General features: G+C 38.5%; 1 protein-coding gene across 2 annotated transcripts; it reads left to right on the forward strand.

The window, feature by feature from the left end:
* LOC115827040 (receptor-type tyrosine-protein phosphatase eta) lies at window positions 1–26020 on the forward strand. Of its 2 annotated transcripts, XM_030790994.1 has the most exons (39): window positions 1–220; window positions 6416–6437; window positions 6783–7061; window positions 7398–7676; window positions 8222–8488; window positions 8855–9133; window positions 9472–9750; window positions 10296–10562; window positions 10929–11207; window positions 11544–11813; window positions 12358–12624; window positions 12991–13269; window positions 13606–13875; window positions 14420–14686; window positions 15053–15331; window positions 15668–15937; window positions 16482–16748; window positions 17115–17393; window positions 17730–17999; window positions 18544–18810; window positions 19177–19455; window positions 19792–20061; window positions 20606–20872; window positions 21398–21661; window positions 21827–22102; window positions 22328–22477; window positions 22576–22789; window positions 22911–23032; window positions 23134–23221; window positions 23351–23395; window positions 23480–23488; window positions 23600–23687; window positions 23821–23911; window positions 24016–24089; window positions 24188–24322; window positions 24510–24626; window positions 24973–25133; window positions 25255–25390; window positions 25586–26020. In XM_030790994.1, exons 1-39 carry the CDS (start codon window positions 161–163, stop codon window positions 25682–25684), a joined length of 7881 nt encoding a protein of 2626 aa, XP_030646854.1. In that variant the 5' UTR covers window positions 1–160; the 3' UTR covers window positions 25685–26020. The 2 variants fall into 2 exon arrangements, with proteins under 2 accessions (XP_030646854.1, XP_030646855.1); XM_030790995.1 differs by lacking the exons at window positions 10296–10562; window positions 10929–11207; window positions 11544–11813.
* Window positions 26021–26390: the final 370 nt, after the last annotated feature.

Below are 26390 nucleotides of genomic sequence, written 5' to 3' on the forward strand. Positions count from 1 at the left end.
TGTAGAGGGTTTTTTGATAAGACAGGCAACGAACATCTTCTTTCCGCAACATCTCATCTACAAGACAAGTAATAGTCGATATTCAAGCCAAGGAAACTTAACGGGACATGTAAAGGCTCACCAATATATGATACATTTGTACTGTCTCTAAGTGGCCAGAATGATCCTACAAACGGTCCAAAGCCTTGGCGTGGTGGTTATTCTCTGTTTGTCTTTAGAGGTAAGCGCTTTTCACAGATTTCAGCCCATCTGAACTATTGGTACATTGCTTTTGCTAGTCGTGTGAAGAATGACTGCACCTGTTGCATCAGGTAACAGCGGAGAGGACATCTTTCCGATATCCAGACTTTTGACAGAAAACCTTAACATACTTACCTCTATGTGTAGATTTTAACTGCAGAACTGAAACTGTCTCCATAGCATTATTTAAAGGAAACTGGGGCGACTCTGCAATAAGTAGTATTCTTTTATGTACTTATTTATTTAAACAACACAGAATAAACTCATCAGTACATATAAAATACATACATACATACTGTGCATACATACACTCACACACACACACACACACACACACACACGTACAAATACACATACACAAGCATACATTCCCAAATGTTATGTTCAGACTTAATTAATTTTTGGTAAAAGATTCTAAATGTACATAAGGTGCTGAAAATACATATGATCTTCAGATTTTCATAACTTTAAATGTTAATGTCAGTGATGAAAGCAAAAAATGTCTTTAGGATTGTGCATACAGAAGGATGCAAGCCATACCGGCTATATCAATAACAAGCAGATACCTGTTAGTCAGCAAGTGAACCTGTCGTTTGTATCTTTAGGGCTTTGATCAGAGTTAGCTGGAATTTATGTGAATACTTCATGCTGACTTTCAGTGTCACCCAAGTTTGTAACTCACACTTGTTTTTGGTATGTGTTAGATTAATGTGGCACAGCTGCTGTAAACAAAACAGATCTTGGTTGCTGATATTTTGGTTATCTTGATTAGACATGGAAATGGTGGTTTTCTGTCTTAGGAACTGATGGTAGACTGTTTTTAGAAGACGTTTCTTTTTCACGCAATGACCAAAGTCTGTGACTACGTTAATAACAGTCTTTTTGTTTGGTAATACCAGGTACTGCTGAGGTAGTTTATTTATTTACTTATTTTGTATAAAGCTGCGATTTGTGATTGTGGCAGAAAATGTGAAACTTGCAACGCCACAAAAGGATTACGTTCGTGGTGTTTGGGAGCAATGCTGCAAACCACCTCTCAAGTCAAGGCTTTTTTGTGACTCAGTCCAGGCGGTAAAAACTTAAGGGTGGTACACCTTCAAGAAGTTTACATCACTTCTTTCCTGCCATTGTCTTCTTGGTCGCGCTTCAACATCCCCACATGTTTTGCTCCTGTTTCATGCTTGCTGTGTCAGTCAAGCTTAACTCTTTGAGGCTTAGCGTTGTAGTTGTCAAAGAGGAAAAAACCCCCCCAAAAAACAGGAAAATTGATGGGACCGTAAGTATAGTTCGTAAACCCCCCCTACTAGCTGGGTTTGAGTAATTCCACTGCCAGCCCAGGAAAGCTGGAAACAAGGGGAGTATGTTGCATGGACCGCCGATGTGAAAAAAAGGCTTTGATGGCAAATCATCATACCAGTCAGGTTGTTGTTAACTGAAATTAGATGACACTATTGATGTTTTGAAACAGGTCATCAGTTCTTATGCTCTATCTGGAAGTTTTACCTTCCTCCAAAATGGTATGTAATGAAATCATTGGTGATCTTGGCACTGTCCTTGCTTCTAGTGAGGGATATCTATGTTAACACCAGCAGCTGAATAGACTAAACCCCAACTGATAGAGTTATTTTAAGGTAAGGGCGTGATAAGATTCATAGAACATGTTTCTGAGAAGATGAAACACTCTTTGGTGGTTTGCATAGACGCTTCATAAAAATGCAATGCTACGCTACCGCGCTGCCCACACCTTAATTAGAACTGGAATTTGCCTTGGGTTTTGGCTTTGGCTTCCATTTTCTCAGCGACATTATCCTATGACCAGCCCATTCATTTGCCTAATGTTATTTATGATCACTGTATTAATGTGCCTGAAATATACTAATAATGATGTTCATGTCTGTCATTTGTGTTTTATACAAAAAAGATGCATATGACAAATAATGGTAACTAACAGTAGCTATCTACATGAAGAGGGTTCATGTCAATTGTCCCTTGGTTCCTCCACATTTAAGGTCCGGGCTAAAATTGTTGCTTTTGTGACATGCTCTGGATACATTCAAGTATAGACTTAGAGACTGGCAAAGTACCTTGTAGATTTTTTTCTGCCTCTGCTTAGTATTGGCCCTGTATGAAGGACTTGCCTCCACTTTGATTCCAAATGGTTTCACTGTAACTTGGTGGTGGACAATATCAGTTTGCTTGCTTAGAACAAAACTGTCTATTTTTTGTGTTCAAATCTAAGTACAGAAGGCTCTGTTATGACATTTTTTTTTTTTCGGTGATACACAAATTATTTTTGATTTTAGGGTTACAAGTGTGAAATGTGATGGTAAATATTATCATTACTGCCAAGAAGCTCAAATGACATATTGGTGGCTTTATAAACATATTGATATCACACATCAGAAAAATAACAAGCACGTATCCGTGTTTTCTGTGTATAATGGAGAAACTGTATTTTGTGTAGGTCTGTTCACTGTACTTTTGCAAAAGAAATGGTAGGATTAATTATTTGTTAACTAATTTGCATACGAGTCGATCAATTTCCAATCGACTGGGAATTTCCGAGTGTGCGCTGACGACATGGAAAGTTAAGCAGAGTTTTCATGGTTGTGAGGAACAGAAAGAGTTCAGAGTCATGGAACATGAAATGACATTGATTTTTTTAATTGTTTACCCAGTGAGAAGGAAATCACATCATTCATCAAAGAAGTCCTTTTAGGAGAGATTATAGCATAAATGCGGACAAAGCATTTTTGTCGACTGTCTGTGCTCTGCTGGGCTGTGCCTGCTAAATTTTGCGCAAGTGTGTATCTGGAACATGGGCTCCTTACTTCAACCACATTGAATGTCTTTGTGGAGACCTGCTGATGTCTTACTGGCTCTTGACAGACTTTCATGTTTTTTTGGCTGTTTTTTTTTTTTTCCATCACCGTATGTTGCCTGATTAATAAGCTCATTCTCATCATTCTGTCAAAACCAAGTGTTCAGAGGTCACAGTAGAAAAATATGGCTATAGTACTTCTCAAGTCTTTGACCTACTGTAGTTACAGTAGGGCCTAAGCAGAAATATAAAAGTTTTGTGAATACGTGGGTTACCACAGTTCTTAAAGGGGAATCAGTACCATGTGCCATCCAGGCCATACAAAATCTTACCACAAATAAAGGTTATCATTTCACAATAGACGAGCCTTTTTTTTTTTTTTGCATGTATCACTAGATAGTGATTTTGCTGTTGGTACCATCTTATGAAATGAGCGTACATGATATTTCCAAAAGGTTTTGTGTCATCCACACACCATCCACCAACAAGGCTTTTCCACCATCAAATTAGATCTCTCCATGTAATCATAAAGACACTGCTGAATTTGAGATTCAGCATATTCGTTTGAAAACGCATAGCTAGCTGACCAGTAGATTTACAAAAATGAAACACGGGACAGAAAAGACTAAAAAAAAAAGACACTTGTTCTGTTTGTTGATACATTGAATAGTGATCTAAACGCTGAGTCTAGCAGTATGGACAGAGCATACAGGGAAAATAATGGGCAAAAACAGACATTTATTTTTTCTTCAGATGACAGGGAGTATAATCTTATTTCATGAAAGTAACTGTTTTTTTTATTACATTAAGAGAAAAGATGTAACGACAAATGTGAGAAATACTTTCTACAACGTGAATCATACACATGATTCGATCTTTAATCATAATTTGACAGAGGCCATCACTGAGAGTGCTGTGGATTAAAAGATATATGAAAATTCTGTTTGAGGAACTAAGTATCACGTATATGAAATTCACACGTGTAGGGTAATTTTAAGGGTAACGCCAGAGTTTCTTGAAAGAGAAGTAACTTTTCTAATTAACAAATGTGCAGAAGTGTTAACCCTACCCACTTCACTCACTAAAGTGAAGTTTCACTGGCATCGTTATCGACACAGCGGCACATTCACTAACGGGAACAACAGAGAAGGAAGGGCAATAGAAATTCATACTTATAATAATGTCTTGAACTGTAATCTGTAAGTTTATGATAGATCTTGTTTCAAGTGTGTTGTCCAAGTTCACATCAGAGATTATGTATGTAACTGTTTAAGAAACGTAATGAGTTTGTATAGTTAATGAATATTCATTTATACGCATATATAATTAGCCAGCAGTGCTTTATGAGAGTGTGGTGTACTCCATTATATTTGAACAATAACACTGTACATTTCTTTGTACAGTATCTGCGGCATGATTTTGGTCAGCTGTTCAAGAGGTGTAGAAGAAGAACATATTCAGTTGTTGATGCTCAGTAATGCTATGCCTTCTAACATCCATGGAGGTCCCATAGTCATCCTGCTTAATGCCCGGTCATCACTTCAGTCAGCTTTGCATTTAGAAACAGTTGCACTGCCATAATACAGATCACCTTGGAAACAGTCTTGCCAAATATAGATGAGACTGCCGTTATAAAACTGCCATAGATGAATGACAGCTATTATAAAACCTGATGAGAATCAGATTTTGTGACTGATAAAAGAAGTGGCATGGGATACTTAAAGAACATTAGTGCCTCTGGCCCTGAATTTCAGACTCAGTGAAGAACAAGAGAGAGGACAGGGCACTGGTTGTGAATACTGCCACAAACTAGAAGAAGGGGTGTGTGCTCAGTTAAGAAACAGAGAATGTGTGTTCTGTATAGACCTCCTCACAATCCCAAAATACAAGGATTTGAGTTTTTGATGTACTCTGCTGCCTGATTACAAGATGCAGTTTTGTGTGGGCTAGTTATAACCATATTAATACTATAATCCTCCTGTCATCGTTTGAAAGTCGTCCAGTGATGACTATTATACTTCTGTCCTGACAAGACATCATGTAAACGTGCTGGACATAGGGACATGGTAATATCTGAAAGAGAGAATTTTTACTGTTTTGTGTAGTTATCATAATCATAGTTGCACTCTCTGTCTTCCCTGTCCCTGGAGCTACAGACAAATATGTGATGGCATAAATGAACGCAGTTTCAGTGTGTTACACCTCCACAAGGGTGGGGTGATTGTTAGGGTGTGATGGGTGTAAATATGTGTGTGTGTGTGTATGTTTTAGGTTCATGTGACACTGTGTGGACCAAGTGTCACTAAGAGGGCGTAACTGTCTGATTAGCGGGGACATTTTGCTCATCTCCACTCATGAAAAATATTTTTAATTTTTTTTTTTTTTCAAAATGTTTCTGTTAATGGTAATACCTAAACAACTTAAAACACACAAGTATTTCCATGGTTAAGATCTGGGTTAGCCAAATGTGTCTTTAGTTGCAGTATATTGGGAATCCGTAGAAAATCCTTGTTAGTGTAATAGGTTTGTGTGTGTATGTGAGTGTGTGTATGTGTGTGTGTGTGTGTGTGTGTGTGTGTGTGTGTGTGTGCGTGCGTGCATGTGTGTATATGCGTGCATGCACGTGTGTGTTTATTGTTTCAGAGCTACAATGTCATATTTCAGCCCAAACATCAAGATAAAACTGAGCCACTTTATAAATAAACACACAAAGTTTATGTTACTTTGCTTTTGAAATTGATCTAATTTGATTATTTAATGTATTTTTCTTTTTGTATCCTATCATAATAAAGTATTCACTTGATGTTGTGTAATTCATTGACCAAAATACAACCAGTAATTGATTAATCCACATAACCCCCAGAAAGTTAATACGTTCATTTAGTTTGTTGGTTTGCCCTTCTGTCTCTTCAGTTTCTGACATTGGCATTGTTGAGAACAAATAAATATTTGCCAAATTCTTTGATTTTGTGTCGGCCGAGTACACGACAAATTTCCAGATTAGATAAATGACAAACAGGAGTCTGACACGTTTAAACGGTTTGCATTTGGGATGTGTGTTAATACTGACCCCTGCTGGTTAACACGGGAATTTTACAAAGAGTGTATCAGAACATAGTTTGGAAGGTGGGATTAGGTGGGGAGACCTAATTAAATGAAGTTCTACCACACAAACATGCAGAATGAACGGATTGAATTTGATGACGGTATCTTTTTCTTGTAAATAAGTAATAAAAGAGCTAATAAAAGAGTGATTCTATCGTGATGTTTCTCATGTCTGATTTACCAAAAAGCGTCACCTGAATCTCTTGTGTAAATGATCTTAGAGTTCACTCTCTTTCTTTTCTCAATCAGATCTTGCAAGCGCAAGCCGACAGTAAGTACAAATGATTCAATTCTAATATCTCATTTGTTAGAATATTCCTTTCTGATGTTCAAAATATTCAAGTTTTGTGAAATTCTCAATGTTAAAATGCCTCATATTTTTTTGAAACACATTAATATCCTTGTTATGTACAGTATGACGAATAATGAAAAGGTTAGTAAATTGTCTCATGAAGGGATAAAGTCTCTTAATTTGACGAGAAACTTTCCTTTTTGCAATAGGGTTTTGAGAACTGAAGGATCACTGTACAGTCTTCGTAGCCCTCTCCCTCTCTGCCTCTCCCTCTTTCTCTCTCTCTTTTTCTGTCTGTTTCTGACTATCTTTACTTTAAAATAGATCCAGAAACAACCCAACCATCCGTGTACAACCAGGGTACTAATAACTCCATCTACATCAATTGGACTGCCCCCTCTGGAAATGTGGAGAAATATATTGTTCTTCTGAACAGCAGTGATGGCGAGACATCCAACCAGACACTTAACTCCGCTTTCAATGGCACAAATATTTTCACCGTGACATTCAATGACCTGTCAGCTGGGACCTTATACACAGTTATTGTTTCATCCGTCAGTGGGCCGTTTGATCAGAGATCTGAACCAGTATCAATAGCAACCTGTAAGTCTGATTTATCAGTCTTTTATAGACACTAACAACCGACAGCTGATGTGACAGTAACATTAGACTTAGAGAAAATGCTTTTCACTCTCAGCAGGACAGGAATTAAACACACTGTTGAGCCTCATGAAATTTTCAAATGCTATTGAAACTAGTAACTACAAATGAAATCTTTCGAATATGAGTCAGGTATCTCATCATCAGAATTATTCTGGACAACAGAGACAGTCATCAGCATATTCTAAGACACTCAAATAGTCTCTTAATTTGCCTTTGACATCATATTACAGTGAGAGACAGTTTGATTAAATTATTCAAAACTTGCTTTTCCTCCAGATCCAAACCCTCCAGGAGAGATTGTGATAGTGAACAAAACTACACATTCAATCACAATAGAGTGGGGTGCTGCCCCACTGATGGCTGAAGGTTCACACTCATATAATGTGACGTACTCAAATTCCTCTCACAGTGACAGTGTAATGACACTTAATACAGAAAATACCAGCGTGGTCCTGTCTGACCTTCTATCAGGCACCCCCTATAATATCTCTGTGGTGACAGTGGGACCCCAAGACTTGAGGAGTGAGGCTGTCCAAAGCATTCAGATCACAACAAGTACGTTCTCATGCTGGATGACACACCCACAGTTTACTGACACTCAGAAATATGCATCGACTAATATTCATTTTAGACATGGAATGTATTCAAACACCCTATTGTCTAATTTCTCGTCCAAAACTGCATTTTATATGCTCTCACAGTTCATCTTACTTTACTGATTTAATTTGTGATTTCTTTAATTGATGTCAAACAAAGAGTGTAAAGTTACCCTGGCAAATATTGCATCCCTTAAGTGTTCAATTCAATTTTAGACATTTTTTGATTTAGATTTGTGAAGTGAAATGGGTTTTGCTGTTGTTTGATGTTGTTGTGATGAATTCATGTATTTGGTATTTGCATTCATTCCACAGAAAAGAAAAGGAATGAGTAAAGACAGTCTAAGATTTGAAATAGCAGCTTTGTGATAAAACACAAGACCAGTCCCAAGCAGAGTGCATTGTTTATTTTTGATACTTGCAGATTTTTGACATGAAGACTTTTCCATAATTATTATTCATATTTTCACTAATTTTGTATTTACTTTTCTCATCTGTTTTCAGGACCATATCCAGCGACTGATCTAAATGCCACAGCACTGAGTACCTCTGCTGTCTCTCTGAAATGGACTCAACCACGTGAACACCAGACCAGTTACACATACCATGTCCACACCTCAGACTGCATATCACCCTCCTCAAATCAAACAGTTAACATCACAGAGGCCGATATCACAAATCTGACACCGGGAACAAACTGCTTGTTCAGTGTTTATGTGCAGGCGCGGGATGGCACAGAGGGAGAGTCAGTCTCAGAACACCAATACACACGTAAGAGATCAATGTGTCTGTTGTTACACTCTGATTAGACATGATGTAATGTGGACACGCACAGTGATTATCTCAATGTAATGTTGATCGCGACAGTTTTGTGAGAATATGAATGCCTTTCTACGTTCTTTCACTCCTTGTCTTTGTATGTTAGTCATTGAAATGTATGTGTGCATCGGAAGGAAAAGATGAAACATGTTCACTGTGATGATAAAAAGGGAGAAGACAAGAAACTTTCCTTTTTGCAATAGGGTTTTGAGAACTGAGGGATCACTGTACAGTCTTCGTAGCCCTCTCCCTCTCTGCCTCTTCCTCTTTCTCTCTCTCTTTTTCTGTCTGTTTCTGACTATCTTTACTTTAAAATAGATCCAGAAACAACCCAACCATCCGTGTACAACAAGGGTACTAATAACTCCATCTACATCAATTGGACTGCCCCCTCTGGATATGTGGAGAAATATATTGTTCTTCTGAACAGCAGTGATGGCGAGACATCCAACCAGACACTTAACTCCCCTTTCAATGGCACAAATATTTTCACTGTGACATTCAATGACCTGTCAGCTGGGACCTTATACACAGTTATTGTTTCATCCGTCAGTGGGCCGTTTGATCAGAGATCTGAACCAGTATCAATAGCAACCTGTAAGTCTGATTTATCAGTCTCTTATAGAAACTAACAACCGACAGCTGATGTGACAGTAACATTAGACTTAGAGAAAATGCTTTTCTCTCTCAGCAGGACAGGAATTAAACACACTGTTGAGCCTCATGAAAAATTCAAATGCTATTGAAACTAGTAACTACAAATGAAATCTTTCAAATATATGAGTCAGATATCTCATCATCAGAATTATTCTGGACAACAGAGACAGTCATCAGCATATTCTAAGACACTCAAATAGTCTCTTAATTTGCCTTTGACATCATATTACAGTGAGAGACAGTTTGATTAAATTATTCAAAACTTGCTTTTCCTCCAGATCCAAACCCTCCAGGAGAGATTGTGATAGTGAACAAAACTACACATTCAATCACAATAGAGTGGGGTGCTGCCCCACTGATGGCTGAAGGTTCACACTCATATAATGTGACGTACTCAAATTCCTCTCACAGTGACAGTGTAATGACACTTAATACAGAAAATACCAGCGTGGTCCTGTCTGACCTTCTATCAGGCACCCCCTATAATATCTCTGTGGTGACAGTGGGACCCCAAGACTTGAGGAGTGAGGCTGTCCAAAGCATTCAGATCACAACAAGTACGTTCTCATGCTGGATGACACACCCACAGTTTACTGACACTCAGAAATATGCATCGACTAATATTCATTTTAGACATGGAATGTATTCAAACACCCTATTGTCTAATTTCTCGTCCAAAACTGCATTTTATATGCTCTCACAGTTCATCTTACTTTACTGATTTAATTTGTGATTTCTTTAATTGATGTCAAACAAAGAGTGTAAAGTTACCCTGGCAAATATTGCATCCCTTAAGTGTTCAATTCAATTTTAGACATTTTTTGATTTAGATTTGTGAAGTGAAATGGGTTTTGCTGTTGTTTGATGTTGTTGTGATGAATTCATGTATTTGGTATTTGCATTCATTCCACAGAAAAGAAAAGGAATGAGTAAAGACAGTCTAAGATTTGAAATAGCAGCTTTGTGATAAAACACAAGACCAGTCCCAAGCAGAGTGCATTGTTTATTTTTGATACTTGCAGATTTTTGACATGAAGACTTTTCCATAATTATTATTCATATTTTCACTAATTTTGTATTTACTTTTCTCATCTGTTTTCAGGACCATATCCAGCGACTGATCTAAATGCCACAGCACTGAGTACCTCTGCTGTCTCTCTGAAATGGACTCAACCACGTGAACACCAGACCAGTTACACATACCATGTCCACACCTCAGACTGCATATCACCCTCCTCAAATCAAACAGTTAACATCACAGAGGCCGATATCACAAATCTGACACCGGGAACAAACTGCTTGTTCAGTGTTTATGTGCAGGCGCGGGATGGCACAGAGGGAGAGTCAGTCTCAGAACACCAATACACACGTAAGAGATCAATGTGTCTGTTGTTACACTCTGATTAGACATGATGTAATGTGGACACGTACAGTGATTATCTCAATGTAATGTTGATCACGACAGTTTTGTGAGAATATGAATCCCTTTCTACGTTCTTTCACTCCTTCTCTTTGTATATTAGTCATTGAAATGTATGTGTGCATTGGAAGGAAAAGATGAAACATGTTCACTGTGATGATAAAAAGGGAGAAGACGAGAAACTTTCCTTTTTGCAATAGGGTTTTGAGAACTGATGGATCTCTGTACAGTCTTCGTAGCCCTCTCCCTCTCTGCCTCTCCCTCTTTCTCTCTCTCTTTTTCTGTCCGTTTCTGACTATCTTTACTTTAACACAGGACCAGAAACAACCCAACCATCCGTGTACAACCAGGGCATTAATAACTCAATCTACATCAATTGGACTGCCCCCTCTGGAAATGTGGAGAAATATATTGTTCTTCTGAACAGCAGTGATGGCGAGACATTCAACCAGACACTTAGCTCCCCTTTCAATGGCAAAAATATTTTCACCGTGACATTCAATGACCTGTCAGCTGGGACCTTATACACAGTTATTGTTTCATTCATCAGTGGGCCGTTTGATCAGAGATCTGAACCAGTATCAATAACAACCTGTAAGTCTGATTTATCAGTCTTTTATAGACACTAACAACTGACAGCTGATGTGACAGTAACATTAGACTTAGAGAAAATGCTTTTCACTCTCAGCAGGACAGGAATTAAACACACTGTTGAGCCTCATGGAATTTTCAAATGCTTTTGAAACTACTAACTACAAATGAAATCTTTCGAATTTGAGTCAGATATCTCATCATCAGAATTATTCTGGACAACAGAGACAGTCATCAGCATATTCTAAGACACTCAAGTAGTCTCTTAATTTGCCTTTGACATCATATTACAGTGAGAGACAGTTTGATTAAATTATTCAAAACTTGCTTCTCCTCCAGATCTAAAACCTCCAGGAGAGATTGTGATAGTGAACAAGACTACACATTCAATCACAATAGAGTGGGGTGCTGCCCCACTGATGGCTGAAGGTTCACACTCATACACTGTGAAGTACTCAAACTCCTCTCACAGTGACAGTATACAGACACTTCATACAAGCGTGGTCCTGCCTAATCTTCTATCAGGCACCCCCTATGATATCTCTGTGGTGACAGTGGGACCCCAAGACTTGAGGAGTGAGGCTGTCCAAAGCAATCAGATCACAACAAGTACGTTCTCATGCTGGATGACACACCCACAGTTTCCTGACATTCAGAAATATGCATCCACTAATATTAATTTTAGACATGGAATGAATTCAGACACCTTATTGTCCAATTTCTCTACTAAAACTTCATTGAAGTGCTTTTACTATTTATCTTAATTTACTTATTCACTTCATGAATCCTTAGACTGATGTCAAATGTAGAGTGTTTACTTACCCTGGCAAATATTGCATCCCTTAAGTGTTTAATTCAGTTTTAGACAGTTTTTGATTTAGATTTGTGAAGCGAAATGGGTTCTGCTGTTGTTTGATGTTGTTGTGATGAATTCATGTATTTGGTATTTGCATTCATTCCACAGAAAAGAAAAGGAATGAGTAAAGACAGTCTAAGATTTGAAATAGCAGCTTTGTGATAAAACACAAGACCAGTCCCAAGCAGAGTGCATTGTTTATTTTTGATACTTGCAGATTTTTGACACGAAGACATTTCCATAATTATTATCCATATTTTCACTAATTTTGTATTTACTTTTCTCATCTGTTTTCAGGACCATATCCAGTGACTGGTCTAAGTGCCACAGCACCGAGTACCTCTGCTGTCCTTCTGAAATGGACTGAACCACAGGAACACCAGACCAGTTACACATATCGTGTCCACACCTCAAACTGCATATCTACCTCCTCAAATCAAACAGTTAACATCACAGAGGCCGATATCACAAATCTGACACCGGGAACAAAGTGCTTGTTCAGTGTTTATGTGCGGGCGCGGGATGGCACAGAGGGAGAGTCAGTCTCAGAACACCAATACACACGTAAGAGATCAATGTGTCTGTTGTTACACTCTGATTAGACATGATGTAATGTGGACACGTACAGTGATTATCTCAATGTAATGTTGATCACGACAGTTTTGTGAGAATATGAATCCCTTTCTACGTTCTTTCACTCCTTCTCTTTGTATATTAGTCATTGAAATGTATGTGTGCATTGGAAGGAAAAGATGAAACATGTTCACTGTGATGATAAAAAGGGAGAAGACGAGAAACTTTCCTTTTTGCAATAGGGTTTTGAGAACTGATGGATCTCTGTACAGTCTTGGTAGCCCTCTCCCTCTCTGCCTCTCCCTCTTTCTCTCTCTCTTTTTCTGTCTGTTTCTGACCATCTTTACTTTAACACAGGACCAGAAACAACCCAACCATCCGTGTACAACCAGGGCACTAATAACTCAATCTACATCAATTGGACTGCCCCCTCTGGAAATGTGGAGAAATATATTGTTCTTCTGAACAGCAGTGATGGCGAGACATTCAACCAGACACTTAGCTCCCCTTTCAATGGCACAAATATTTTCACCGTGACATTCAATGACCTGTCAGCTGGGACCTTATACACAGTTATTGTTTCATTCATCAGTGGGCCGTTTGATCAGAGATCTGAACCAGTATCAATAGCAACCTGTAAGTCTGATTTATCAGTCTTTTATAGACACTAACAACTGACAGCTGATGTGACAGTAACATTAGACTTAGAGAAAATGCTTTTCACTCTCAGCAGGACAGGAATTAAACACACTGTTGAGCCTCATGAAATTTTCAAATGCTATTGAAACTAGTAACTACAAATGAAATCTTTCGAATTTGAGTCAGATATCTCATCATCAGAATTATTCTGGACAACAGAGACAGTCATCAGCATATTCTAAGACACTCAAGTAGTCTCTTAATTTGCCTTTGACATCATATTACAGTGAGAGACAGTTTGATTAAATTATTCAAAACTTGCTTTTCCTCCAGATCCAAACCCTCCAGGAGAGATCGTGATAATGAACAAGACTACACATTCAATCACAATAGAGTGGGGTGCTGCCCCACTGATGGCTGAAGGTTCACACTCATACACTGTGAAGTACTCAAACTCCTCTCACAGTGACAGTATACAGACACTTCATACAAGCGTGGTCCTGCCTAATCTTCTATCAGGCACCCCCTATGATATCTCTGTGGTGACAGTGGGACCCCAAGACTTGAGGAGAGAGGCTGTCCAAAGCAATCAGATCACAACAAGTACGTTCTCATGCTGGATGACACAACCACAGTTTCCTGACATTCAGAAATATGCATCCACTAATATTCATTTTAGACATGGAATGAATTCAGACATCTTATTGTCCAATTTCTCTTCTAAAACTTCATTGAAGTGCTTTTACTATTTATCTTAATTTACTTATTCACTTCATGAATCCTTAGACTGATGTCAAATGTAGAGTGTTTACTTACCCTGGCAAATATTGCATCCTTTAAGTGTTTAATTCAGTTTTAGACATTTTTTGATTTAGATTTGTGAAGCGAAATGGGTTTTGCTGTTGTTTGATGTTGTTGTGATGAATTCATGTATTTGGTATTTGCATTCATTCCACAGAAAAGAAAAGGAATGAGTAAAGACAGTCTAAGATTTGAAATAGCAGCTTTGTGATAAAACACAAGACCAGTCCCAAGCAGAGTGCATTGTTTATTTTTGATACTTGCAGATTTTTGACATGAAGACATTTCCATAATTATTATCCATATTTTCACTAATTTTGTATTTACGTTTCTCATCTGTTTTCAGGACCATATCCAGTGACTGGTCTAAGTGCCACAGCACCGAGTACCTCTGCTGTCCTTCTGAAATGGACTGAACCACAGGAACACCAGACCAGTTACACATATCGTGTCCACACCTCAAACTGCATATCTACCTCCTCAAATCAAACAGTTAACATCACAGAGGCCGATATCACAAATCTGACACCGGGAACAAAGTGCTTGTTCAGTGTTTATGTGCGGGCGCGGGATGGCACAGAGGGAGAGACAGTCTCAGTACACCAATACACACGTAAGAGATCAATGTGTCTGTTGTTACACTCTGATTAGACATGATGTAATGTGGACACGTACAGTGATTATCTCAATGTAATGTTGATCACGACAGTTTTGTGAGAATATGAATCCCTTTCTACGTTCTTTCACTCCTTCTCTTTGTATATTAGTCATTGAAATGTATGTGTGCATTGGAAGGAAAAGATGAAACATGTTCACTGTGATGATAAAAAGGGAGAAGACGAGAAACTTTCCTTTTTGCAATAGGGTTTTGAGAACTGATGGATCTCTGTACAGTCTTGGTAGCCCTCTCCCTCTCTGCCTCTCCCTCTTTCTCTCTCTCTTTTTCTGTCTGTTTCTGACCATCTTTACTTTAACACAGGACCAGAAACAACCCAACCATCCGTGTACAACCAGGGCACTAATAACTCAATCTACATCAATTGGACTGCCCCCTCTGGAAATGTGGAGAAATATATTGTTCTTCTGAACAGCAGTGATGGCGAGACATTCAACCAGACACTTAGCTCCCCTTTCAATGGCACAAATATTTTCACCGTGACATTCAATGACCTGTCAGCTGGGACCTTATACACAGTTATTGTTTCATTCATCAGTGGGCCGTTTGATCAGAGATCTGAACCAGTATCAATAGCAACCTGTAAGTCTGATTTATCAGTCTTTTATAGACACTAACAACTGACAGCTGATGTGACAGTAACATTAGACTTAGAGAAAATGCTTTTCTCTCTCAGCAGGACAGGAATTAAACACACTGTTGAGCCTCATGAAATTTTCAAATGCTATTGAAACTACTAACTACAAATGAAATCTTTCGAATTTGAGTCAGATATCTCATCATCAGAATTATTCTGGACAACAGAGACAGTCATCAGCATATTCTAAGACACTCAAGTAGTCTCTTAATTTGCCTTTGACATCATATTACAGTGAGAGACAGTTTGATTAAATTATTCAAAACTTGCTTTTCCTCCAGATCCAAACCCTCCAGGAGAGATTGTGATAATGAACAAGACTACACATTCAGTCACAATAGAGTGGGGTGCTGCCCCACTGATGGCTGAAGGTTCACACTCATACACTGTGAAGTACTCAAACTCCTCTCACAGTGACAGTATACAGACACTTAATACCAGCGTGGTCCTGCCTAATCTTCTATCAGGCACCCCCTATGATATCTCTGTGGTGACAGTGGGACCCCAAGACTTGAGGAGTGAGGCTGTCCAAAGCAATCAGATCACAACAAGTACGTTCTCATGCTGGATGACACACCCACAGTTTCCTGACATTCAGAAATATGCATCCACTAATATTCATTTTAGACATGGAATGTATTCAGACACCTTATTGTCCAATTTCTCTACTAAAACTTCATTGAAGTGCTTTTACTATTTATCTTAATTTACTTATTCACTTCATGAATCCTTAGACTGATGTCAAATGTAGAGTGTTTACTTACCCTGGCAAATATTGCATCCCTTAAGTGTTTAATTCAGTTTTAGACAGTTTTTGATTTAGATTTGTGAAGCGAAATGGGTTCTGCTGTTGTTTGATGTTGTTGTGATGAATTCATGTATTTGGTATTTGCATTCATTCCACAGAAAAGAAAAGGAATGAGTAAAGACAGTCTAAGATTTGAAATAGCAGCTTTGTGATAAAACACAAGACCAGTCCCAAGCAGAGTGCATTGTTTATTTTTGATACTTGCAGATTTTTGACACGAAGACATTTCCATAATTATTATCCATATTTTCACTAATTTTGTATTTACTTTTCTCATCTGTTTTCAGGACCATATCCAGTGACTGGTCTAAGTGCCACAGCACCGAGTACCTCTGCTGTCCTTCTGAAATGGACTGAACCACAGGAACACCAGACCAGTTACACATATCGTGTCCACACCTCAAACTGCATATCTACCTCCTCAAATCAAACAGTTAACATCACAGAGGCCGATATCACAAATCTGACACCGGGAACAAAGTGCTCGTTCAGTGTTTATGTGCGGGCGCGGGATGGCACAGAGGGAGAGTCAGTCTCAGAACACCAATACACACGTAAGAGATCAATGTGTCTGTTGTTACACTCTGATTAGACATGATGTAATGTGGACACGTACAGTGATTATCTCAATGTAATGTTGATCACGACAGTTTTGTGAGAATATGAATCCCTTTCTACGTTCTTTCACTCCTTCTCTTTGTATATTAGTCATTGAAATGTATGTGTGCATTGGAAGGAAAAGATGAAACATGTTCACTGTGATGATAAAAAGGGAGAAGACGAGAAACTTTCCTTTTTGCAATAGGGTTTTGAGAACTGATGGATCTCTGTACAGTCTTGGTAGCCCTCTCCCTCTCTGCCTCTCCCTCTTTCTCTCTCTCTTTTTCTGTCTGTTTCTGACCATCTTTACTTTAACACAGGACCAGAAACAACCCAACCATCCGTGTACAACCAGGGCACTAATAACTCAATCTACATCAATTGGACTGCCCCCTCTGGAAATGTGGAGAAATATATTGTTCTTCTGAACAGCAGTGATGGCGAGACATTCAACCAGACACTTAGCTCCCCTTTCAATGGCACAAATATTTTCACCGTGACATTCAATGACCTGTCAGCTGGGACCTTATACACAGTTATTGTTTCATTCATCAGTGGGCCGTTTGATCAGAGATCTGAACCAGTATCAATAGCAACCTGTAAGTCTGATTTATCAGTCTTTTATAGACACTAACAACTGACAGCTGATGTGACAGTAACATTAGACTTAGAGAAAATGCTTTTCACTCTCAGCAGGACAGGAATTATACACACTGTTGAGCCTCATGAAATTTTCAAATGCTATTGAAACTAGTAACTACAAATGAAATCTTTCGAATTTGAGTCAGATATCTCATCATCAGAATTATTCTGGACAACAGAGACAGTCATCAGCATATTCTAAGACACTCAAGTAGTCTCTTAATTTGCCTTTGACATCATATTACAGTGAGAGACAGTTTGATTAAATTATTCAAAACTTGCTTTTCCTCCAGATCCAAACCCTCCAGGAGAGATCGTGATAATGAACAAGACTACACATTCAATCACAATAGAGTGGGGTGCTGCCCCACTGATGGCTGAAGGTTCACACTCATACACTGTGAAGTACTCAAACTCCTCTCACAGTGACAGTATACAGACACTTAATACAAGCGTGGTCCTGCCTAATCTTCTATCAGGCACCCCCTATTATATCTCTGTGGTGACAGTGGGACCCCAAGACTTGAGGAGTGAGGCTGTCCAAAGCAATCAGATCACAACAAGTACGTTCTCATGCTGGATGACACACCCACAGTTTCCTGACATTCAGAAATATGCATCCACTAATATTAATTTTAGACATGGAATGAATTCAGACACCTTATTGTCCAATTTCTCTACTAAAACTTCATTGAAGTGCTTTTACTATTTATCTTAATTTACTTATTCACTTCATGAATCCTTAGACTGATGTCAAATGTAGAGTGTTTACTTACCCTGGCAAATATTGCATCCCTTAAGTGTTTAATTCAATTTTAGACATTTTTTGATTTAGATTTGTGAAGCGAAATGGGTTTTGCTGTTGTTTGATGTTGTTGTGATGAATTCATGTATTTGGTATTTGCATTCATTCCAGTGAAAAGAAAAGGAATGAGTAAAGACAGTCTAAGATTTGAAATAGCAGCTTTGTGATAAAACACAAGACCAGTCCCAAGCAGAGTGCATTGTTTATTTTTGATACTTGCAGATTTTTGACACGAAGACATTTCCATAATTATTATCCATATTTTCACTAATTTTGTATTTACTTTTCTCATCTGTTTTCAGGACCATATCCAGTGACTGGTCTAAGTGCCACAGCACCGAGTACCTCTGCTGTCCTTCTGAAATGGACTGAACCACAGGAACACCAGACCAGTTACACATATCGTGTCCACACCTCAAACTGCATATCTACCTCCTCAAATCAAACAGTTAACATCACAGAGGCCGATATCACAAATCTGACACCGGGAACAAAGTGCTTGTTCAGTGTTTATGTGCGGGCGCGGGATGGCACAGAGGGAGAGTCAGTCTCAGAACACCAATACACACGTAAGAGATCAATGTGTCTGTTGTTACACTCTGATTAGACATGATGTAATGTGGACACGTACAGTGATTATCTCAATGTAATGTTGATCACGACAGTTTTGTGAGAATATGAATCCCTTTCTACGTTCTTTCACTCCTTCTCTTTGTATATTAGTCATTGAAATGTATGTGTGCATTGGAAGGAAAAGATGAAACATGTTCACTGTGATGATAAAAAGGGAGAAGACAAGAAACTTTCCTTTTTGCAATAGGGTTTTGAGAACTGATGGATCTCTGTACAGTCTTGGTAGCCCTCTCCCTCTCTGCCTCTCCCTCTTTCTCTCTCTCTTTTTCTGTCTGTTTCTGACCATCTTTACTTTAACACAGGACCAGAAACAACCCAACCATCCGTGTACAACCAGGGCACTAATAACTCAATCTACATCAATTGGACTGCCCCCTCTGGAAATGTGGAGAAATATATTGTTCTTCTGAACAGCAGTGATGGCGAGACATTCAACCAGACACTTAGCTCCCCTTTCAATGGCAAAAATATTTTCACCGTGACATTCAATGACCTGTCAGCTGGGACCTTATACACAGTTATTGTTTCATTCATCAGTGGGCCGTTTGATCAGAGATCTGAACCAGTATCAATAGCAACCTGTAAGTCTGATTTATCAGTCTTTTATAGACACTAACAACTGACAGCTGATGTGACAGTAACATTAGACTTAGAGAAAATGCTTTTCTCTCTCAGCAGGACAGGAATTAAACACACTGTTGAGCCTCATGAAATTTTCAAATGCTATTGAAACTACTAACTACAAATGAAATCTTTCGAATTTGAGTCAGATATCTCATCATCAGAATTATTCTGGACAACAGAGACAGTCATCAGCATATTCTAAGACACTCAAGTAGTCTCTTAATTTGCCTTTGACATCATATTACAGTGAGAGACAGTTTGATTAAATTATTCAAAACTTGCTTTTCCTCCAGATCCAAACCCTCCAGGAGAGATTGTGATAATGAACAAGACTACACATTCAATCACAATAGAGTGGGGTGCTGCCCCACTGATGGCTGAAGGTTCACACTCATACACTGTGAAGTACTCAAACTCCTCTCACAGTGACAGTATACAGACACTTCATACAAGCGTGGTCCTGCCTAATCTTCTATCAGGCACCCCCTATTATATCTCTGTGGTGACAGTGGGACCCCAAGACTTGAGGAGTGAGGCTGTCCAAAGCAATCAGATCACAACAAGTACGTTCTCATGCTGGATGACACACCCACAGTTTCCTGACATTCAGAAATATGCATCCACTAATATTCATTTTAGACATGGAATGTATTCAGACACCTTATTGTCCAATTTCTTTACTAAAACTTCATTGAAGTGCTTTTACTATTTATCTTAATTTACTTATTCACTTCATGAATCCTTAGACTGATGTCAAATGTAGAGTGTTTACTTACCCTGGCAAATATTGCATCCCTTAAATGTTTAATTCAGTTTTAGACAGTTTTTGATTTAGATTTGTGAAGCGAAATGGGTTTTGCTGTTGTTTGATGTTGTTGTGATGAATTCATGTATTTGGTATTTGCATTCATTCCACAGAAAAGAAAAGGAATGAGTAAAGACAGTCTAAGATTTGAAATAGCAGCTTTGTGATAAAACACAAGGCCAGTCCCAAGCAGAGTGCATTGTTTATTTTTGATACTTGCAGATTTTTGACATGAAGACTTTTCCATAATTATTATCCATATTTTCACTAATTTTGTATTTACTTTTCTCATCTGTTTTCAGGACCATATCCAGTGACTGGTCTAAGTGCCACAGCACTGAGTACCTCTGCTGTCTCTCTGAAATGGACTCAACCACGTGAACACCAGGCCAGTTACACATACCGTGTCCACACCTCAAACTGCATATCACCCTCCTCAAATCAAACAGTTCACATCACAGAGGCCGATATCACAAATCTGACACCAGGAACAAAGTGCTTGTTCAGTGTTTATGTGCGGGCGCGGGATGGCACAGAGGGAGAGTCAGTCTCAGAACACCAATACACACGTAAGAGATCAATGTGTCTGTTGTTACACTCTGATTAGACATGATGTAATGTGGACACGTACAGTGATTATCTCAATGTAATGTTGATCACAACAGTTTTGTGAGAATATGAATGCCTTTCTACATTCTGTCTTTGCCTCTCTTTGTATATTAGTCATCAAAATGTATCTGTGCATTTGAAAGAGAAAATGAAACGTATTCGCTCCGTTGGTAAAATTGAAGACGAGAAGCTTTACCTTTTACTTTAGCCTGATTGAAGGTCCTGTCTGACCTTCAATCAGGCACCCCGTATAATATCTCTGTGGTGACAGTGGGACCCCAAGACTTTCCCCCAAGAAATTCCTAATCTATACAAGCATGTTTGTCAATCAACTGACTTCCTTGCTGCCAATCCAATGGTTCAACTCATACTCTCTTTCTTCACAGAACAGAACCAGGCTACTCCTTGCTTATTGCCTCGCTCAGTACCGATTTGCCTATTGCTGCATATTAAATTATTCTCTTCTATTTCCTTTGATTTTCCAGGACCTCAAAGTGTAACGTTATTGAAACCACAGATTAGTCAGACATCAATAAAAATACATTGGGAAGCCCCTGCAGATTTCGGAGAAACATATCAGTTCAGAGTTCTGATGCGCAATTTGACTTCAATCATAACAAATATATCCACGGCATCTGTCAGCCATTTTGAAGGGAATCTCGAACCTGGTTGTGAATATGACTTTAATGTTACTACACTTACATCTGACCAAACAGAGGGAAAGCCTGTGGGTCAACGATTTTGCACAGGTAAAAACTGTTATTTCTTAGGTACATACAAGATGATCTTGGGGAAAAGTTCTTTTTTTTTTTAAATGTACTAAATTCAGTTTTATTTTTTTTTTAATTTGACTTAAGCTGCGCGAAAGAATTGTTCATCCCAAAATAAAATGTCTTTCAAACTTATTTTAAAAGATACTAGACCGGTTTCTGCAAGCTTTACGTGTGAAGGACCAAACCAAACTGCCGCCATGCTCAGGCTAAACTGGGCCAAGCCTGATGGCTGTTATAGTGCATTCCAGATTGAAGCAAATAAGAAGACCCAGAACTTCAGTAAAGAAACCTGTGGCACAGTTTGTCAGTACAACGTTACTGAGCTCTCCTACTTTGAAGACTATGAAGTGAGCATATCAACTCTCGGGTGTGGGAAAAACAGCGTGCACAAGGTCACTTGTAAAACAGGAATCACAGGTACATTCCACATTAAAAAAAAAAAACTCATTTTAGAGGCACTGTGCCCCGTGGAATTTTGGGTCATTTTCTGATAGTGCTCATTTTGAGGTTCATTTAATCTGATGTCATTTCACTTGTCCATAAAGACACGTTTAACCCGTCAGTATGAGAGAACGTACACACGTTTAACTTTTTACTTCATCTTTCTTTCCTCTTTTTTTTTTTTTTTTTTTTTAAATAAAGCACCGCCTCTTCTGCTTAACCCAGGACAGTATGTGGAAAAAAATGAAACGCACTATAAGTCATTTAGCCTTTTCTTCCACACCAGTCTCCTGAATAGTTCTCATGGACCAGTTACACACTATGGTTTACTGTTGACGACCAATCCAAACAGTAAGTTCTTCTTCTTCCTCTTCTTCTTCTGAATATTTGATGTGAACTCATACTATAAATGGTTATTCAGGGTATAATGTGATAACGTGCAATTTCAGAGAATAACACCGTCAAAGACGATATGAATAACACTTATGATGACTGGAAAACAGACAAAACGAAATCATACCTAACGGTTTTAAAGAAAAAAGAACACAAATATTGGGGTATCGAGGACCCAATCTATGTTTTTGTGGGAGATGATGATACTCAAAATCTGAGCAAAACCACAAGCTACAAAAATGGACAGCTGACGTTCAATCAGCCCTATAGGTAGGTTATTAAATCATTTATAATCAGTAGAGGCTGATTCTAGATGTGCCACATACTGTGACAGACGTTTGGGGATAGATTGATTAATTGGTTTTCTTTGCTCTCTTTTCTTTTCTTAAAGATATGCTGTCGTAGTGTTTACGCAACTGAGTATGTCTTCGGATGGCCGAGTGAATGTCTCAAAATCCATTTTCTCTATGACGTCATTTTCTATGGAAGCCATCACGTTACTTAAAGAGCCAGGTTACCCACAGCAGACCATCCTTATCTCACGAGAGCTGTCGTTAATCAAAGTGTTTTTTTTTTTTTATTTTTTAAAAATCTCACACTTAATCTCTTTACAGTTAATATAGGCACCCCTGTGGCGGCTGCCTTAGGAGTTTTAGTGTGCCTTCTGTCCGTCTGTATCATTCTCTTTATTTACTGGAGAAGGTGAGTTCCGGTTTACTGTGAGTTCAGTTTATTCATGTAAATATACTGAAAATAAGCATCATGATCTCAGTTTCCTGACTTGAACTTGTGTGTGTGTGTGTGTTTGTGTGTGTTCTTTTTTTTTTTCAGACAAACCAAAAAGCTCTCATCGAGCATTGCCATTAACACCTTAAGGCAAGTTTATTCTGTCTAACTTCATAATCGTACACATACCTCAATAACACATCCACCTTAACTTGTAACTTTTTTTTTTTACAGGTCTAAAGTGTAAGTAAATTTCTGGCTCGTTTCCACCAATAGTGTCACTAATTATACGTGAATAAGCGCAGTCCGTTTACGCAGTACCATTTCATTTATTGTTCATCCTCTGTTAAGCAGTAGCCTCCCTGTGAAAATAGAGGAATATGAGGCTTACTACAAGCAACAGCGAGCTAACTCAGACCGTGGCTTTGCCGAGGAGTTTGAGGTAATGAAACAATAAAAAAATGCTATCGCTTTACATGATTATAACATAATAGCTGAAAGGGATCTACAATATGATGTCTCTTTGACCACTAATAGCGAAGCATCTACAAAAATCTCATGTGTTTTGTATATAGGAGCTGAAATCTGTTGGTGTCGCCCAAGCTAATACTAGCGCTCTTGCTGTCGAAAACAAGGGGAAAAACCGGTATATCAATGTGCTGCCCTGTAAGCAACTCCAGTCTGACTCAGTGTCCACGTGTTCCACATCAGTAATTCTGTCTGTGAAATTCAGTGAAAGCTTACATTTTATTTTTGTCTACCGCACGTAGATGAGATTTCCAGAGTGAAATTATCCATCCTTGGAAGCCCTTACGATGACTACATCAATGCCAACTACATCCCTGTAAGCATGTGCATAATAATAAAATATATAGTGATTTATGGTCACCTATCACATCCCAGTTGTTTGTGAATGTATGACTGGAGTGTCTGTATTTCTAGGGCCACAACTCCCGAAAAGAGTTTATTGCAGCACAAGGGCCTTTACCGAACACAGTTGATGACTTCTGGAGAATGATCTGGGAGCAGAATGTTCATACCATGGTTATGCTGACGAAATGCAATGAGCAAGGACGTGTGAGTTTAAATATATTGAGAACTGCTTTACAAACATGCCAAAGCAAAAGTTTTGTGCTGGTTACTTGAGATCAGTATATTTTACGGTTATCACATGCTCTACCAAAATATCACAACATTACAAGGACAACACTGATCAGATATATGTGCAGTTATGAATATGTACATATCACCAATTTCTGTACAGGTTAAGTGTGAAGAATACTGGCCATCTGAGAGCAAGCATTACAACAACATCACTGTGACAACCACTTCTGAAATCTCAGTGGATGAGTGGACCATAAGAGACTTTGATGTCAAAAATGTGAGTTCACAGTTAACTCTCAGAGATGCTCAGCACTGCTTTATGGTTTCCCCTTTCAATAATATAAACTATGTGTATTTGTAGTTGTATGCAGTTTTTGGCCCAGAAATTCAAACAGATGCAAATTTACTGTGCATGGACATACTGTCTGTGTCCGTCTAACAGTAGCTCAACGGCATCTTTACAAATTTCTTGTGTAGTGCACTAGCAATTATTATTCATAGAGATTCACCCTTACTTTAAAGATATTTTAGTGATTGAGTGATTGAATTACAAACATGACTACCTAACAAACATTAAACAATAATTATTAGTAAAATTGGAAATATTTTTTGACGGATTATAGGTAAAGACAGCTGAGACTCGCTCCGTCCGGCACTTCCACTTCACAGCCTGGCCTGACCACGGCGTGCCAGAAACCCCCGAACTCCTTATTGATTTCAGATTCCTGGTAAGGGAGCACATGGACCAGTATTCGCGACACTCCCCAACGGTGGTGCACTGCAGGTGAGCTGTTTAGCAGGAACGAACGTTAAGCTTTTAAAAACACGAAAGCACCCACACAAATATCTACATTGGCTAAATTGTAAAAACAGTGTCTCCTTTGCCCATTTCTTTGGTCTCGTAGTGCCGGAGTTGGGCGAACGGGAACCTTCGTCGCGCTCGACAGATTGATTTTCCAGATCGAACGGGAAAGCGTCGCGGACGTCTACGGAGTTGTCCATGACATGCGAATGCAGAGGCCTCTCATGGTACAGACAGAGGTGAGAGAAATAGCCTCCCCAAAAATCCGGCACTTGAGCCGAATCAGGCCAACGTAAGCATTTCAGAATGTGATGACATTAACATCCATTAATATGGACTGTTAGAAAAAGTTGGACCTGTAAAATGGCATCATCTGTAACTAATCGTGTTACTGGTGTTTACTTGCTGTGTGTGTGTGTTTTTTTTTTTGACAGGACCAGTATGTGTTCATTCATCAGTGTGTAATGGATATTATCAAATCAAGAACAGGAACCAATGTGGACCTTATCTACCAAAACTCAGCAGCACTCTGAGAGTGTTTCTCCCAAAACATAATTAAGGTGAACAGGATTTGTTCTTCAGCTGCAAGATTAAACTGCAAGAGATTCTGGAATGTCAAATAAAACATCAGATGTACATATATTTACAAGAAATACCAAGGTTAAAAATTTGAATGAGGGTAGAAGTGACATATTTCATTTTTGCAATGAAACACCTCAGATGCAACCAGTGCGTTGTAAATACTATGTAGGTACTATGTGTTGTTACAGTGAATTGGCTGTGGATAGTAACCAACAGGTTACAAAATGCAAAATGTACTGTGTCTATAAATAATACTATTTTGTTGAAGTTTGAAATTGTAGATGTGCTATATCTGATTATTATGTTATTACAAATGTATTAGTTATTTTTGTATCTGATATATCTCTGTTAATATTATTATAAGTATATTAGATTTTATTTTATTATTTTTTTTAAGGCGTCCCTCCCCTTTCTAACTTTCAGTGGTGTAGTTTACATTTCCTCAAACCTGTCTCTATTCCCAGCATCTCCAGCAGGAGGCGCTTGCACAAAGGCTTAAGATTTCTGATTGAATTACTTGTGCTCATGATGATAAATGACTTAGTGAACATAATTTCATATAATTTTCTGTAGGAGCAAAGACTCCTTTGCGAGGCAACAGACTGAAAATGTCAAATCCTTATATAAAGGAATAGACTAAAAACATAACAATTGGTC

This window comes from Chanos chanos, chromosome 13 (genome assembly GCF_902362185.1).
Source record: "Chanos chanos chromosome 13, fChaCha1.1, whole genome shotgun sequence".
NCBI lineage: Eukaryota > Metazoa > Chordata > Actinopteri > Gonorynchiformes > Chanidae > Chanos > Chanos chanos.

Excerpts from the sequence above, each read along its gene's own strand:
- LOC115827040 (XM_030790994.1), top strand. The coding sequence starts at position 161 with ATGATCCTACAAACGGTCCAAAGCCTTGGCGTGGTGGTTATTCTCTGT. Across the intron at positions 221-6,415 it reads TTCTCTGTTTGTCTTTAGAG|ATCTTGCAAGCGCAAGCCGA; the intron begins GTAAGCGCTTTT and ends TTTCTCAATCAG. Across the intron at positions 12,625-12,990 it reads CTCAGAACACCAATACACAC|GACCAGAAACAACCCAACCA; the intron begins GTAAGAGATCAA and ends ACTTTAACACAG.